At 48.1% G+C, this 17987-nt stretch overlaps 1 protein-coding gene across 1 annotated transcript in view; it reads left to right on the top strand.

Annotated features, from left to right (window-relative positions):
- Positions 1 to 1800: 1800 nt before the first annotated feature.
- LOC139746738 (glutamate receptor ionotropic, delta-2-like) overlaps positions 1801 to 17987 on the top strand; it is a 59489-nt gene continuing 43302 nt past the window's right edge. Inside the window, exon 1 of the mRNA XM_071658240.1 lies at positions 1801 to 1893. Within this exon, the coding sequence (XP_071514341.1) occupies positions 1801 to 1893 (93 nt within the window). The remainder of the gene's footprint in view (positions 1894 to 17987) is intronic.

Raw genomic sequence — 17987 nt, 5'->3', positions numbered from 1 at the left:
GGCAATAGGTAAAAGAAGATATCGACTCCCAATTATATCTCGTTTATAGATTTCCAACAATCTATATCCAGCTAGATAATATTTCATTTCAAGGATTTCTTTCACTGACCCATCTTCGCTATTCTACATTTACTCATGTTGAACTACAGCAACCATGTATCACAGTCATTACGTGGTTTATCTAGGCTCCCTTGTAATGTGAGGCGATCCCCATCGGCTTTCCCTTCCCTCATAACCTGGGCATCGTCCCCATGCAGGAGTCCCATTTCGAGAGGTCTTCTGTGACATACTTTCCTTCTGTCCATCGAAGGAGTCTTCTTATTCCCGCCCGGTGATCTAATTTTCTCATCAACTTCGTATGTGACAGTGTCAAATGCTTTCTACCAGTCCAAATAGATCTTGCATTAAGCCTTTTCTTTTAAGTCTAAGGCAGATTTCACTCTCTCGTACAAATCTAGAGTTCGATACATGGGATTCCCATTCTTTAAACCCGTATTGTCTCTCATTTATGTACTTTTTTTTTTCTTTTGCAGGAAGCCATCCACTTCCCTTTCTGATCATATCTTTTCTAGTGTCTTACTGACCACTCCGGGTAGGGAGACTAGTCTGCAGCTCAGCCCCTCCTCCTTCTTGCCACTGTGATATTTTCCAGCAACATCTTGAAGAACACTTCAAACGATGTATCACGTGCAGCGTCACACATCATCATCACATATGGAGACATTTCGTCAGGACCAAGAGCCATATGTTGGTCACGAAGGTTCAGACTTCTGTGTCTCTATACTCTATACATTTCACTGCCTTCCCATACCTCTTCCTCGATCCATCTGACTGGTGTTGGACACTCTATACATTTGACTGCCTTCCCTTACCTCTTCCTCGATCCATCTGACTGGTGATGGAGCTGTAGTGTCACCTATGAAAACTTTGTATTCAATCCCTCACATATCCTCACATCATCCTCGGTAAATCTCTCTCCTGAGTCCCTTAGCCTGGTTCGTTGTTCCCGAACTGACATTTTCACTCCTGATGAATTTATAGCAAAGTTTCGGATTTTCTCCTGACTTGTCTTCCATATTCTTTTCAAAGTCTCTCTGTTCCTTCGTCCTTACCCAGCTGTAGGCGTTCCTTGGTCTCCTATACCTTACAAATGCTGGCATAACACGAGCGTAGGACCCTCTCCTAGTGATGAATAAATGGCACACGCACACACACACACACACACACACACACACACACACACACACACACACACACACACACACACACACACACACACACACACACACACACACACACACACACACACACACACACACACACACACACACACACACACACACACACACACACACACACATACACTTTTATTTTCTATTACAAATTAGGGACTTCCTTTCCCCTCTGTTAACACAGGGAAGCGAGAGAGAAAATTGATGAACTTTCTGAACCACGTAGTTGTCTTCTGGCTGAGAACCGAGTACCATACAGCTGGGGATTCCACTCACTGCAGTAAACGCTTAGATATAAGCAATTAAGGTAGATGAGCAAAGGTTTCTTTGTCAGAAAGTCCAGTGCTGACACACGTCGTCCACCCCTTATCTTACATTCTACGTCAATAAGACACACACTGAGGGAATAATGGAGGTGCTATATCACGGAGACTGCCAGCACCTGGGTGTGTGTGTGTGTGTGTGTGTGTGTGTGTGACGTGCGTGTCGTCCCCGGGCGGGAGGGAAGGCCAGAGGTATTAGAGTCGGTGTCGCTGCGTCCAGCCACGCACTCCTGCCCCTGCACACCATGAGCACGCGCTCCCGCCTCCTCCTCCTCTCACTTGTGGTGGTCGTGGTCGTCGTCCACACCACCACAGCTGGAAGCCTCTCCGCCGTCATCGTAAGTGTCTCTCATTGTGCCATTTACAGGCGCTCATTTGTCTGTGTTCATTATCTATATTTACCTTTATCTGTCTATCTATCTATCTATCTATCTATATCTATCTATCTATCTATATATATATATATATATATATATATATATATATATATATATATATTTATATATATATACTTTTTTTTTTTTGCTTCGTCGCTGTCTCCCGCGTTTGCGAGGTAGCGCAAGGAAACAGACGAAAGAAATGGCCCAACCCACCCCCATACACATGTATATACATACACGTCCACACACGCAAATATACATACCCATACATCTCAATGTACACATACATATACACACACAGACACATACATATATACACATGCAAACAATTCACACTGTCTGCCTTTATTCATTCCCATCGCCACCTCGGCACACAATGGAATAACATCCCCCTCCCCCCTCATGTGTGCCAGGTAGCACTAGGAAAAGACAACAAAGGCCCCATTCATTCACACTCAGTCTCTAGCTGTCATGTAATAATGCACCGAAACCACAGCTCCCTTTCCACATCCAGGCCCCACACAACTTTCCATGGTTTACCCCAGACGCTTCACATGCCCTGGTTCAATTCATTAACAGCACGTCGACCCCGGTATACCACATCGTTCCAATTCACTCTATTCCTTGCACGCCTTTCATCCTCCTGCATGTTCAGGCCCCGATCACTCAAAATCTTTTTCACTCCATCTTTCCACCTCCAATTTGGTCTCCCACTTCTCCTCTTTCCCTCCACCTCTGACACATATATCTTCTCGGTCAATCTTTTCTCACTCATTCTCTCCATGTGACCAAACCATTTCAAAACACCCTCTTCTGCTCTCTCAACCACACTCTTTTTATTACCACACATCTCTCTTACTCTATTATTACTTACTCGATCAAACCACCTCACATTGTCCTCAAACATCTCATTTCCAGCACATCCACCCTCCTCCGCACAACTCTATCCGTAGCCCACGCCTCGCAGCTATATAACATTGTCGGAACCACTATTCCTTCAAACATACCCATTTTTGCTTTCCGAGATAATGTTCTCGACTTCCACACTTTCTTCAATGCTCCCAGAACTGTCGACCCCACTCCCAGATATCTAAAACACTTCACATCCTCCAGTTTTTCTCCATTCAAACTTACCTCCCAATTGACTTGTCCCTCAACCCTATTGTACTAATAACCTTGCTCTTATTCCGTTTACTCTCAGCTTTCTTCTTTCACACACTTTACCAAACTCAGTCACCAGCTTCTGCAGTTTCTCACATGAATCAGCCACCAGCACTCTATCATCATCGAACAACAGCTGACTCACTTCCCAAGCTCTCTCATCCACAACAGACTTCATACTTGCCCCTCTTTCCAAAACTCTTGCATTTACCTCCCTAACAACCCCATCCATAAACAAATTAAACAACCACGGAGACATCACACACCCCTGCCGCAAACCTACATTCACTGTGAACCAATCACTTTCCTCTCTTCCTACACTTACACATGTCTTACATCCTCGATAAAAACTTTTCACTGCTTCTAACAACTTGCCTCCCACACCATATATTCTTAATACCTTCCACAGAGCATCTCTATCAACTCTATCATATGCCTTCTCCAGATCCATAAATGCTACATTCAAATCCATTTGCTTTTCTAAGTATTTCTCACATACATTCTTCAAAGCAAACACCTGATCCACACATCCTCTACCACTTCTGAAACCACACTGCTCTTCCCCAATCTGATGCTCTGTACATGCCTTCACCCTCTCAATCAATACCCTCCCATATAATTTCCCAGGAATACTCAACAAACTTATACCTCTGTAATTTGAGCACTCACTTTTATCCTATTTGCCTTTGTACAATTGCACTATGCAAGCATTCTGTCAATCCTCAGGCACCTCACCATGAGTCATACATGCATTAAATATATATATATATATATATATATATATATATATATATATATATATATATATATATATATATATATATATATATATATATACATATTCCTACGAGTCCACGGGGAAAATGAAACACGATAAGTTCCCAAGTGCACTTTCGTGTAATAATCATATCATCAGGGGAGACACAAGAGAGAAATATAACAGTTAGTTGATTTACAACGAAGAGACGTAGGACGCCATTTGGTAAACATGCGATTGTTCAAGACAGACAACGAGCGTATCATAAATTTATTATGTGGACAAGAAGGGGACTTGTTTACAAATTTTATCAACAATAAAGTTATCCGATTTGTATAGACCACTAATATTAAGATTATAATTCTTTGTGTATTTCAATAATAGGAGATTCAATGATATTTCTCGTGGTACTGGAGTTAAGAGTTGGTAACTGAGATGGCATTACTCCAGTCAATACAATGATCATAGTTTTTAACGTGATTAAACAAGGCATTTCATTCTTGTCCCGTTCTTATACTATATTTATGTTGTTTAAGTCTAACATGAAGATCCTTACCAATCTGCCCAACATAAAACTTATCACAATTTGTACATGGCACTTTATAGATGCACCCAGGAGAATTTTCTGCTGGTAGTTCTTCACAGAAGTCACCTTTCCAAGCTCACTTACCCTCACCACTCTCTTCTCCTCAACATTGTTTCTTCTTTTTCGAAAACCTCTACAAATATTCATCCTCGCCTTTACAAGATAGTAATCATACATCCAAACAGCTGCCCTATCTCAGCACATTTACATTAAAAATTCCGTCTTTTCACGCCTATCAATTAATTCGCAATCTAATAATGCCCCTTGATCATCTCTCCTACTGACATATGTATGTTTGTGTATATCTCTCTTTTAAAGCAAAGTATTCCCAATCACTCGTCTTTTTTTCAGCACACAACTCCACAAGTTCTTCACCATTTCCATTCATACCTCTGAACACCCCATGTGAACTAATCATACCTCCAACTGCCTCGTTACTTATCTTCGCATTTAAATCACCCATCATTAATACCCGGTCTCATGCATCCAAACTGCTGACACACTCACTCAGCTGCTCCTAAAACACTTGCCGCTCACGATATTTCTTCTCTTGACCAGTGGATAAGCACCATAATCACCCATTTCTCACAATCCACTTTCAGTTTTACCCACATCAATCTTACACTCCCACAACTCCTACTTCAGTAGAAGTACTAATCCTTCTTTAGCTCTTGTCCGCTCACCAACCCCTAAGTTTATTTCTAAGACATTTTCGAACCATTCTTCCCCTTTACCCCTGAGCTTCGTTTCACTCAGAGCCAGAACATATTGGTTTCTTTCTTCAAACATACCACTTGTCTCTCTTCTCATAGTGGCTACATCTACACACACGTTCAGACATTCCAGTCTGAGCCTTCGTGGAGGACGAGCACTCCCAACCTGGCTCCTTCTTCTGTTTCATCTTTTAGAAATTGAATTACAAGAAGAGGGATTTCCAGCTCCCTGTTCCCGCCTCGTTAGTCGCCTTGCACGACACACGGGGATTACGGATGTAGTATTCCTTCTCCCCTATATATATATATATATATATATATATATATATATATATATATATATATATATATATATTATATGATTATCACACTTGTGATTGATTATAGTATGTAGGTGAAATCGCACTTCAGTAGGAGTTCATACAATTTCATCTAACATGTAATTTTTCTCGTACACATGTGGCACATGTTTCGTGGAGACATTCCACTTCATCAGGTGCCAGTACTTAGCAAAGTTATTCAATTCCCAACATCACACTTGGTTCCCGCCGTCCAACAACAACCTGCAAAAACCAAACACTGTCTGCTTTGTCTAACAGTTGTATGGGAGAGTGATTAAGGGGGTCACGTGGCGGGGGTTGACCTGGGCAGCTGAGTGTGTCTTGAACAACCTTTTTTAATGTTTTCATGTTTTGTCAATTATCTCATAATGATTTAATTAATGCTAGGATGGGTTTTAGAAGTGCCTGGGGACAAGTTAAAGATTTTAGTATTAGCAATTAAGATTCAGTGACGTTGCGTGTGGCATAATCAGCAGAGGGGCATAGAATAATGGTATTTTCAAGGTCTATGGGATGACCATTTTGAAGACAATGTTAAGCGATCGCATTTTTGTGGTCATCCCTGCGTACTGCATGACGATGCCACTAACACCTCTCCGTTACAGTTTTTCCCTCTCTGGCCTATATAGATATCTTTACATGCCTTGCATTTGGTGGTATAAACTCACCCAATTGTTAAGTTTTGGCCTACTATTTGTTAAGGTCTTACTAATGGTGTTATTGCTCTGGGAAGCAACTTTACAAGTTATGTTTTTAGAACATAGATCAGCTAATTTGGGAAACATTAAACATTCCGACTTATTCATATTTGTCACATTTTTGTTACAAGAAGCATAAAATGTCGTCCTAACTTTCCAATAAGGTTTGTTCACAAATCAATTGGGTTAATACATCTGCCTAAAGATACGTCTACACTGGTCTACCAGGCCTATGGGATCACATATCCGTAGTGATCTTAAAGACATAGACATAATTACAGACAGTTTCATAGATGAATCATGGACTGAAAAATAATGAATAATAACTCTCACAGATGGTAGGCTTCCTGTAGATTTGAATGGACAAATGATTAGAATCTTCATTTATCGCCACATCTAGGAAGTGCCATTTGCCTTCTTTTCCCCACTCCATCTTGAATTTGATAGCTGGGTGGTTGTTATTTGACTCATTAAAGAAAACATCACAATCTTGGGAGGATGGTCACAAAGACCACACATCATCCACGTAGGATGGTCGCAAGGACCACACATCATCCACGTAGGATGGTCACAAGGACCACACATCATCCACGTAGGATGGTCACAAGGACCACACATCATCCACGTAGGATGGTCACAAGGACCACACATCATCCACGCAGGATGGTCACAAGGACCACACATCATCCACGTAGGATGGCCACAAGGACCACACATCATCCACGTAGGATGGTCACAAGGACCACACATCATCCACGTAGGATGGTCACAAGGACCACACATCATCCACGTAGGATGGTCACAAGGACCACACATCATCCACGTAGGATGGTCACAAAGACCACACATCATCCACGTAGGATGGTCACAAGGACCACACATCATCCACGTAGGATGGTCACAAGGACCACACATCATCCACGTAGGATGGTCACAAGGACCACACATCATCCACGTAGGATGGTCACAAGGACCACACATCATCCACGTAGGATGGTCACAAGGACCACACATCATCCACGTAGGATGGTCACAAGGACCACACATCATCCACGTAGGATGGTCACAAGGACCACACATCATCCACGTAGGATGGTCACAAGGACCACACATCATCCACGTAGGATGGTCACAAGGACCACACATCATCCACGTAGGATGGTCACAAGGACCACACATCATCCACGTAGGATGGTCACAAGGACCACACATCATCCACGTAGGATGGTCACAAGGACCACACATCATCCACGTAGGATGGTCACAAGGACCACACATCATCCACGTAGGATGGTCACAAGGACCACACATCATCCACGTAGGATGGTCACAAGGACCACACATCATCCACGTAGGATGGTCACAAGGACCCACACATCATCCACGCAAGATGGTCACAAGGACCACACATCATCCACGTAGGATGGTCACAAGGACCACACATCATCCACGTAGGATGGTCACAAGGACCACACATCATCCACGTAGGATGGTCACAAGGACCACACATCATCCACGCAGGATGGTCACAAGGACCACACATCATCCACGTAGGATGGTCACAAGGACCACACATCATCCACGTAGGATGGTCACAAGGACCACACATCATCCACGTAGGATGGTCACAAGGACCACACATCATCCACGTAGGATGGTCACAAGGACCACACATCATCCACGTAGGATGGTCACAAGGACCACACATCATCCACGTAGGATGGTCACAAGGAACCACACATCATCCACGTAGGATGGTCACAAGGACCACACATCATCCACGTAGGATGGTCACAAGACCACACATCATCCACGTAGGATGGTCACAAGGACCACACATCATCCACGTAGGATGGTCACAAGGACCACACATCATCCACGTAGGATGGTCACAAGGACCAACACATCATCCACGTAGGATGGTCACAAGGACCACACATCATCCACGTAGGATGGTCACAAGGACCACACATCATCCACGTAGGATGGTCACAAGGACCACACATCATCCACGTAGGATGGTCACAAGGACCACACATCATCCACGTAGGATGGTCACAAGGACCACACATCATCCACGTAGGATGGTCACAAGGACCACACATCATCCACGTAGGATGGTCACAAGGACCACACATCATCCACGTATCTAAACCAGACTTTCGGATGATTATTGATTGAAGTTGAATTTTGACTCAAAATATTCCATAAGTTACTAAGAATCGGACTAAGAAGATTTCCCATGGCAAGACCAAATTTTTGTCCATAAGAATTACCTTCATCATCTTGGACAACATTATCAGGTAAACAAAGCTTAACAAAGTCAATGAAAGTTTTTATGGGCAGGGACAAGTCAAAGTTGAGATCGGGTAATTTCCTCTTTAGATATGTGATGGTTTCATTAATGGGGACTTTAGTGAAAAGGGAATTCATGTCAAAATCAATGAGTTTATGATCAGGTATGTTAATGTTTCTTTGTTGACAAAATCTAAGCTATTAATAACATGCGTTGAGGAGACTTTTCCTTGAACATTGTTAATGTTTTACTAACGATTGAGATAACTTATAATATAATATATAACTTATGATATAATCAGTCTGGGTGGAGGAGACCATGTATATAAGGAAGAGAAGGATTCACCATCCTCACTGACTTCATAATGTCCTGGTGTTTATTTAACAATTGGTTGAGTCTAGAGTTGAAGGTCTTATATTACTAAAGGGAATCGGATGCTAATCTTTCATATGGATCAGCATCATATAAATGATCCTAAAGTTTACATCTATGGACAACTGTATTCAGAATCACGAACTGGCTAGTCTTGTGTAATTTGGTGATGTGAATATCTTCATTTTTCTTGAGAGTTGGAATGACTTTCTGAAATCTTCGTGGCACGTCACTACACTTAGAGACACATTCTCTGGTCAGTGTACTTCAAACTGATCCGGGTACGAAATCAAATTCCGGATTGGCGCCGTTAGTGGACTTCACAATAGAACCTAAATGTTTCACACTGAAAGTATCTGTGGATTTGAAAGAAAATGAGAGATCCAATCCCAGTGTAAGTGTTTCATCTTGGGTTAAGGAATAGGACGACATATTGACGATGTTCTCATCTGGGTTTGATGCTTTCGACCATAGACTGTTGTCAAGAATCTGGTCTGTTTTCTATTCTAGATGATTCTTCTTTCCGATGATCGGGTTTCTGGCGCGTCTTCTACCGTCACTCATACGGTTGGCAACAACGACGGGGGTCATCGTAGACGGAGGAGAGTTCTCCTCGAGCGGTCCTGAGGGTGTAGAAGGCCTGGTCGAAGTCAGTTTCAGCACTGGTCTATGTGCTGTACAAGAACTTCAGGCTCTGTGTTCTGCCGAATGGTGTTTGATTCTTCTTACGGAGGGCCTCTGAGTATCGGGTACGAGGAATGATATTGTTCCTATGGCATTCTCGTAGGAGTTTGAGTTATAGCTTCATGGTGTTAGCAGAGAGGTAAGACATCCTTCTTAATGAAGCTTGGGCAGTAGTAAATGATAACAGAGAGATCTGAGGGGATTTTTGTTTCAATTACTAATTACGATACACCTCTGGGAGTCGTGGTAGATGCGAGGAAGATAGATAGCTACGGGAGAACTTCAAATGTCTATATATTAGCTTGGGTAAGAGCTACGCTACTTTGAGAAGGTGTAATGGCAGACCTAGCCAGGCCTGGAGACACTCTGAGACATTCGTGAAATAAAAACCACATTTGACCGGTCATTATGAGGAGAATCTTACACCAAGTGATGTGTATCTTTACAATCAGTCAAGCCAGGTCAAGACTTCAGATATATAGCGTTTATTTGATACTGTATCATTAATGGATCTATGTGACTTTAATTAGTAATGATCAATAATGAATCATACAGCGACTGGTTGATTTGATCAAACTATGATGAAAAGGATATCATGGACGGCTATAGCGCTGAGTCAAAGTCGACAGACTTTCACATATCTAAGATCATATTAACATCATTAATCCTGGCTCTGTCTGGATCATGCGCTGGGTTGCAGATAATGTGATCATGATGCACATGAAGGTTGGGTTCCAACACTGTTGCACTCGCGAAACGCACCTGCAGTCTGCGGAGCCGTGGGGTTTGGCACTCTCTTCATCAGTTTTTACCTCCCCACACTGACTGCTTGTAGATGGGCCACTCGCTGTCTACATACGAGCTGCAGTTTGACCCAGAGTGGATGGAGCTGAGCCAGTCATGGTTGAGGCTTGACCCAGCACGGCTGGGGCAGCCCTCCTGGGTCCTCCACCCCAGCCGTGCTACACGTAAAGTCCACATGAAGTGGAGGGAGTCGAGTTCACACCAGCACAACCAAATGCACGTTACGTGTGTTACGCCGGCAGTCACGACAACGTAACGTAACATAACGCGAGAAATTATTCACAAGATAACAATTACCCCAGTGTGTGGTGACTGCTGACCAGCACAGTGTGTGGTGACTGCTGACCAGCACAGTGTGTGGTGACTGCTGACCAGCACAGTGTGTGGTGACTGCTGACCAGCACAGTGTGTGGTGACTGCTGACCAGCCCAGTGTGTGGTGACTGCTGACCAGCCCAGTGTGTGGTGACTGCTGACCAGCCTAGTGCGTGGTGGCTACTGACCAGCCCAGTGTGTGGTGACTGCTGACCAGCACAGTGTGTGGTGACTGCTGACCAGCCCAGTGTGTGGTGGCTGCTGACCAGCCCAGTGTGTGGTGACTGCTGACCAGCCCAGTGTGTGGTGACTGCTGACCAGCCCAGTGTGTGGTGGCTACTGACCAGCCCAGTGTGTGGTGACTGCTGACCAGCACAGTGTGTGGTGACTGCTGACCAGCCCAGTGTGTGGTGGCTGCTGACCAGCCCAGTGTGTGGTGACTGCTGACCAGCACAGTGTGTGGTGACTGCTGACCAGCCCAGTGTGTGGTGACTGCTGACCAGCCCAGTGTGTGGTGACTGCTGACCAGCCCAGTGTGTGGTGACTGCTGACCAGCCCAGTGTGTGGTGGCTGCTGACCAGCCCAGTGTGTGGTGACTGCTGACCAGCCCAGTGTGTGGTGACTGCTGACCAGCCTAGTGCGTGTGGCTACTGACCAGCCCAGTGTGTGGTGACTGCTGACCAGCACAGTGTGTGGTGACCGCTGACCAGCCCAGTGTGTGGTGACTGCTGACCAGCCCAGTGTGTGGTGACTGCTGACCAGCCCAGTGTGTGGTGACTACTGACCAGACCAGTGTGTGGTGGCTACTGACCAGCCCTGTGTGTGGTGGCTACTGACCAGCGTAGTGCGTTGTGGCTACTGACCAGCCTAGTGCGTGGTGACTGCTGACCAGCCCAGTGTGTGGTGACTGCTGACCAGTCCAGTGTGTGGTGACTGCTGACCAGCCCAGTGTGTGGTGACTGCTGACCAGCACAGTGTGTGGTGACTGCTGACCAGCCCAGTGTGTGGTGACTGCTGACCAGCACAGTGTGTGGTGACCGCTGACCAGCCCAGTGTGTGGTGACTGCTGACCAGCACAGTGTGTGGTGACTGCTGACCAGCACAGTGTGTGGTGACTGCTGACCAGCCCAGTGTGTGGTGACTGCTGACCAGCCCAGTGTGTGGTGACTGCTGACCAGCCCAGTGTGTGGTGACTGCTGACCAGCACAGTGTGTGGTGACCGCTGACCAGCCCAGTGTGTGGTGACTGCTGACCAGCCCAGTGTGTGGTGACTGCTGACCAGCCCAGTGTGTGGTGACTGCTGACCAGCCCAGTGTGTGGTGACTGCTGACCAGCACAGTGTGTGGTGACCGCTGACCAGCCCAGTGTGTGGTAACTGCTGACCAGCACAGTGTGTTGTGACCGCTGACCAGCCCAGTGTGTGGTGACCTGCTGACCAGCCCAGTGTGTGGTGACTGCTGACCCAGCACAGTGTGTGGTGACTGCTGACCAGCCCAGTGTGTGGTGACCTGCTGACCAGCCCAGTGTGTGGTGCACCGTCTGACCAGCCCAGTGTGTGGTAACTGCTGACCAGCACAGTGTGTGGTGACCGCTGACCAGCCCAGTGTGTGGTAACTGCTGACCAGCCCAGTGTGTGGTGACTGCTGACCAGCACAGTGTGTGGTGACTGCTGACCAGCCCAGTGTGTGGTGACTGCTGACCAGCACCGTGTGTGGTGACTTTGACCAGCCCAGTGTGTGTGACTGCTGACCAGCACAGTGTGTGGTGACCGGCTGACCAGCCAGTGTGTGGTAACTGCTGACCAGCCCAGTGTGTGGTGACTGCTGACCAGCACAGTGTGTGGTGACCGCTGACCAGCCCAGTGGTGTGGTAACTGCTGACCAGCCCAGTGTGTGGTGACTGCTGACCAGCCCAGTGTGTGGTGACTGCTGACCAGCCCAGTGTGTGGTGACTGCTGACCAGCCCAGTGTGTGGTGGCTGCTGACCAGCCCAGTGTGTGGTGACTGCTGACCAGCCCAGTGTGTGGTGACTGCTGACCAGCCCAGTGTGTGGTGACTGCTGACCAGCCCAGTGTGTGGTGACTGCTGACCAGCACAGTGTGTGGTGACTGCTGACCAGCCCAGTGTGTGGTGACTGCTGACCAGCCCAGTGTGTGGTGACTGCTGACCAGCCAGTGTGTGGTGACTGCTGACCAGCCCAGTGTGTGGTGACTGCTGACCAGCACAGTGTGTGGTGACTGCTGACCAGCCCAGTGTGTGGTGACTGCTGACCAGCACAGTGTGTGGTGACTGCTGACCAGCCCAGTGTGTGGTGACTGCTGACCAGCACAGTGTGTGGTGACTGCTGACCAGCCCAGTGTGTGGTACTGCTGACCAGCCAGTGTGTGGTGACTGCTGACCAGCCCAGTGTGTGGTGACTGCTGACCAGCCCAGTGTGTGGTGACTGCTGACCAGCACAGTGTGTGGTGACCGCTGACCAGCCCAGTGTGTGGTGACTGCTGACCAGCCCCGTGTGTGGTGACCGCTGACCAGCCCAGTGTGTGGTAACTGCTGACCAGCCCAGTGTGTGGTGACTGCTGACCAGCACAGTGTGCGGTAACTGCAGACCAGCCCAGTGTGTGGTGACTGCTGACCAGCACAGAGTGTGGTGACTGCTGACCAGCACAGTGTGTGGTGACTGCTGACCAGCACAGCGTGTGGTGACCGCTGACCAGCCCAGTGTGTGGTGACTGCTGACCAGCCCAGTGTGTGGTGACCGCTGACCAGCACAGTGTGTGGTGACCGCTGACCAGCCCAGTGTGTGGTAACTGCTGACCAGCCCCGTGTGTGGTGACTGCTGACCAGCACAGTGTGTGGTGACCGCTGACCAGCCCAGTGTGTGGTAACTGCTGACCAGCACAGTGTGTGGTGACCGCTGACCAGCCCAGTGTGTGGTAACTGCTGACCAGCCCGTGTGTGGTGACTGCTGACCAGCACAGTGCGTGGTGACTGCTGACCAGCCCAGTGTGTGGTGACTGCTGACCAGCACAGTGTGTGGTGACCGCTGACCAGCCCAGTGTGTGGTAACTGCTGACGAGCCCAGTGTGTGGTGACTGCTGACCAGCACAGTGTGTGGTGACTGCTGACCAGCCCAGTGTGTGGTAACTGCTGACCAGCCCCGTGTGTGGTGACTACTGACCAGCCCAGTATGTGGTGACCGCTGACCAGCCCCGTGTGTGGTGACTGCTGACCAGCACAGTGTGTGGTGACCGCTGACCAGCCCAGTGTGTGGTGGCTGCTGACCAGTCCAGTGTGTGGTGAGTGCTGACCAGCCCAGTGTGTGTTGACTGCTGACCAGCACCAGTGTGTGGTGGCCGCTGACCAGCCCAGTGTGTGGTGACTGCTGACCAGTCCAATGTGTGGTGACTGCTGACCAGCACACGGTGGTGACTGCTGACCAGCCCAGTGCGTGGTGGCCGCTGACCAGCCCAGTGTGTGGTGACTGCTGACCAGTCCAGTGTGTGGTGACTGCTGACCAGCCCAGTGTGTGGTGACTGCTGACCAGCACACGGTGGTGACTGCTGACCAGCCCAGTGCGTGGTGGCTGCTGACCAGCCCAGTGTGTGGTGGCTGCTGACCAGCCCAGTGTGTGGTGACTGCTGACCAGCCCAGTGTGTGGTGACTGCAGACCAGTCCAATGTGTGATGGCTGCTGACCAGCCCAGAGCGTGGTGACTGCTGACCATCCCAGTGTGTGGTGACTGCTGACCAGCCCAGTGTGTGGTGACTGCTGACCAGCCCAGTGTGTGGTGACTGCTGACCAGCCCAGTGTGTGGTGACTGCTGACCAGTCCCAGTGTGTGGTGACTGCTGACCAGCCCAGTGTGTGGTGACTGCTGACCAGCCCAGTGTGTGGTGACTGCTGACCAGCCCAGTGTGTGGTGACTGCTGACCAGCCCAGTGTGTGGTGACTGCTGACCAGCCCAGTGTGTGGTGACTGCTGACCAGCCCAGTGTGTGGTGGCTGCTGACCAGCCCAGTGTGTGGTGGCTGCTGACCAGCCCAGTGTGTGGTGACTGCTGACCAGCCCAGTGCGTGGTGGCTGCTGAGCAGCCCAGTGTGTGGTGACTGCTGACCAGCCCAGTGTGTGGTGACTGCTGACCAGCCCAGTGTGTGGTGACTGCTGACCAGCCTAGTGTTTAGCGAAACCAAAACAACCAACACCTGGTTATGATAACATGCTGTACTACTTCCTCAGTGGACCTGGCTATGATAACATGCTGTACTACTTCCTCAGTGGACCTGGTTATGATAACATGCTGTACTACTTCCTCAGTGGACCTGGTTATGATAACATGCTGTACTACTTCCTCAGTGGACCTGGTTATGTTAACATGCTGTACTACTTCCTCAGTGGGCCTGGTTATGATAACATGCTGTACTACTTCCTCAGTGGACCTGGTTATGATGACATGCTGTACTACTTCCTCAGTGGACCTGGTTATGTTAACATGCTGTACTACTTCCTCAGTGGACCTGGTTATGTTAACATGCTGTACTACTTCCTCAGTGGACCTGGTTATGATGACATGCTGTACTACTTCCTCAGTGGACCTGGTTATGTTAACATGCTGTACTACTTCCTCAGTGGACCTGGTTATGATGACATGCTGTACTACTTCCTCAGTGGACCTGGTTATGTTAACATGCTGTACTACTTCCTCAGTGGACCTGGTTATGTTAACATGCTGTACTACTTCCTCAGTGGACCTGGTTATGATAACATGCTGTACTACTTCCTCAGTGGACCTGGTTATGTTAACATGCTGTACTACTTCCTCAGTGGACCTGGTTATGATAACATGCTGTACTACTTCCTCAGTGGACCTGGTTATGATAACATGCTGTACTACTTCCTCAGTGGACCTGGTTATGTTAACATGCTGTACTACTTCCTCAGTGGACCTGGCTATGATAACATGCTGTACTACTTCCTCAGTGGACCTGGTTATGATAACATGCTGTACTACTTCCTCAGTGGACCTGGCTATGATAACATGCTGTACTACTTCCTCAGTGGACCTGGTTATGATGACATGCTGTACTGCTTCCTCAGTGGACCTGGTTATGATAACATGCTGTACTACTTCCTCAGTGGACCTGGTTATGATGACATGCTGTACTGCTTCCTCAGTGGACCTGGTTATGATAACATGCTGTACTGCTTCCTCAGTGGACCTGGTTATGTTGATTACCATTTGTCAGGCATCTTCTCCAATTCCCTTTGATGTTTCATTTAATATTTATTTTGGTATGTGTCTAACATGCCTCTTACTAGCATCAGACTCATTAGATCTCTGTTCCAACAGACACTTGACCACATTTAAACACCTTTAGCTTCCTTGCCCCTCCATTACAACCCGTAATGGTAACTTAGTTTTACAGCACTATTTCTCTGTCGGATTTCAAGCTCTGTGTCATTCACTTTCATGTGTTTGTACATCTCAAACTTTAGAACTAATTCTCAAAAAGAAAATGATGTAATTCACCACGGGTGTATCACACAATTACATATATTTACGTCGTATGTCCGAGTGTTTTGGTTCTGTTGAGCCGGAGGGAGTGTTGGGTTGGGGTTGAGCCAGAGGGAGTGGTGAGTAGGGGTTGAGTCGGAGGGAGTGTTGGGTAGTGGTTGAGCCGGAGGGAGAGGTGGATAGGGGTTGAGTCGGAGGGAGTGGTTGACAGGGTTTGGGCTTTAGGGAGTTGTGGGTAGGGGTTGAGTTTTAAGGAGTGGTGCGTAGGGATTGAGTCGGAGGGAGTGATGGGTAAGGGTTGAGCCTGAGGGAGTGGTGGGTAGGGGTTGAGCCGGAGGGAGTGGTGGGCAGGGGTTGAGTCGGAGGGAGTGATGGGTAGGGGTTGAGCCGGAGGGAGTGGTGGGTAGGAACTGAGTCGGAGGGAGTGATGGGTAGTGATTGAGCCGGAGGGAGTTGTGGGTAAGGGTTGAGTCGGAGGGAGTGATGGGTAGGGGTTGAGTTTTAAGGATTGGTGCGTAGGGATTGAGTCGGAGGGAGTGATGGGTAGGGGTTGAGTTTTAAGGATTGGTGCGTAGGGATTGAGTCGGAGGGAGTGATGGGTAGGGGTTGAGTTTTAAGGATTGGTGCGTAGGGATTGAGTCGGAGGGAGTGATGGGTAGGGGTTGAGTTTTAAGGATTGGTGCGTAGGGATTGAGTCGGAGGGAGTGATGGGTAGGGGTTGAGTTTTAAGGATTGGTGCGTAGGGATTGAGTCGGAGGGAGTGATGGGTAGGGGTTGAGTTTTAAGGATTGGTGCGTAGGGATTGAGTCGGAGGGAGTGATGGGTAGGGGTTGAGTCGGAGGGAGTGATGGGTAGGGGTTGAGTTTTAAGGATTGGTGCGTAGGGATTGAGTCGGAGGGAGTGATGGGTAGGGGTTGAGTTTTAAGGATTGGTGCGTAGGGATTGAGTCGGAGGGAGTGATGGGTAGGGGTTGAGTTTTAAGGATTGGTGCGTAGGGATTGAGTCGGAGGGAGTGATGGGTAGGGGTTGAGTTTTAAGGATTGGTGCGTAGGGATTGAGTCGGAGGGAGTGATGGGTAGGGGTTGAGTCGGAGGGAGTGATGGGTAGGGGTTGAGTTTTAAGGATTGGTGCGTAGGGATTGAGTCGGAGGGAGTGATGGGTAGGGGTTGAGTTTTAAGGATTGGTGCGTAGGGATTGAGTCGGAGGGAGTGATGGGTAGGGGTTGAGTTTTAAGGATTGGTGCGTAGGGATTGAGTCGGAGGGAGTGATGGGTAGGGGTTGAGTTTTAAGGATTGGTGCGTAGGGATTGAGTCGGAGGGAGTGATGGGTAGGGGTTGAGTTTTAAGGATTGGTGCGTAGGGATTGAGTCGGAGGGAGTGATGGGTAGGGGTTGAGTCGGAGGGAGTGATGGGTAGGGGTTGAGTTTTAAGGATTGGTGCGTAGGGATTGAGTCGGAGGGAGTGATGGGTAGGGGTTGAGTTTTAAGGATTGGTGCGTAGGGATTGAGTCGGAGGGAGTGATGGGTAGGGGTTGAGTTTTAAGGATTGGTGCGTAGGGATTGAGTCGGAGGGAGTGATGGGTAGGGGTTGAGTTTTAAGGATTGGTGCGTAGGGATTGAGTCGGAGGGAGTGATGGGTAGGGGTTGAGTTTTAAGGATTGGTGCGTAGGGATTGAGTCGGAGGGAGTGATGGGTAGGGGTTGAGTTTTAAGGATTGGTGCGTAGGGATTGAGTCGGAGGGAGTGATGGGTAGGGGTTGAGTTTTAAGGATTGGTGCGTAGGGATTGAGTCGGAGGGAGTGATGGGTAGGGGTTGAGTT

Source organism: Panulirus ornatus, chromosome 5 (genome assembly GCF_036320965.1).
Source record: "Panulirus ornatus isolate Po-2019 chromosome 5, ASM3632096v1, whole genome shotgun sequence".
NCBI classification, from domain to species: Eukaryota; Metazoa; Arthropoda; class Malacostraca; order Decapoda; family Palinuridae; genus Panulirus; species Panulirus ornatus.
The sequence above is the reverse complement of the archived record's forward strand: the minus strand, read 5'-3'. Positions and strand labels throughout refer to the sequence as shown.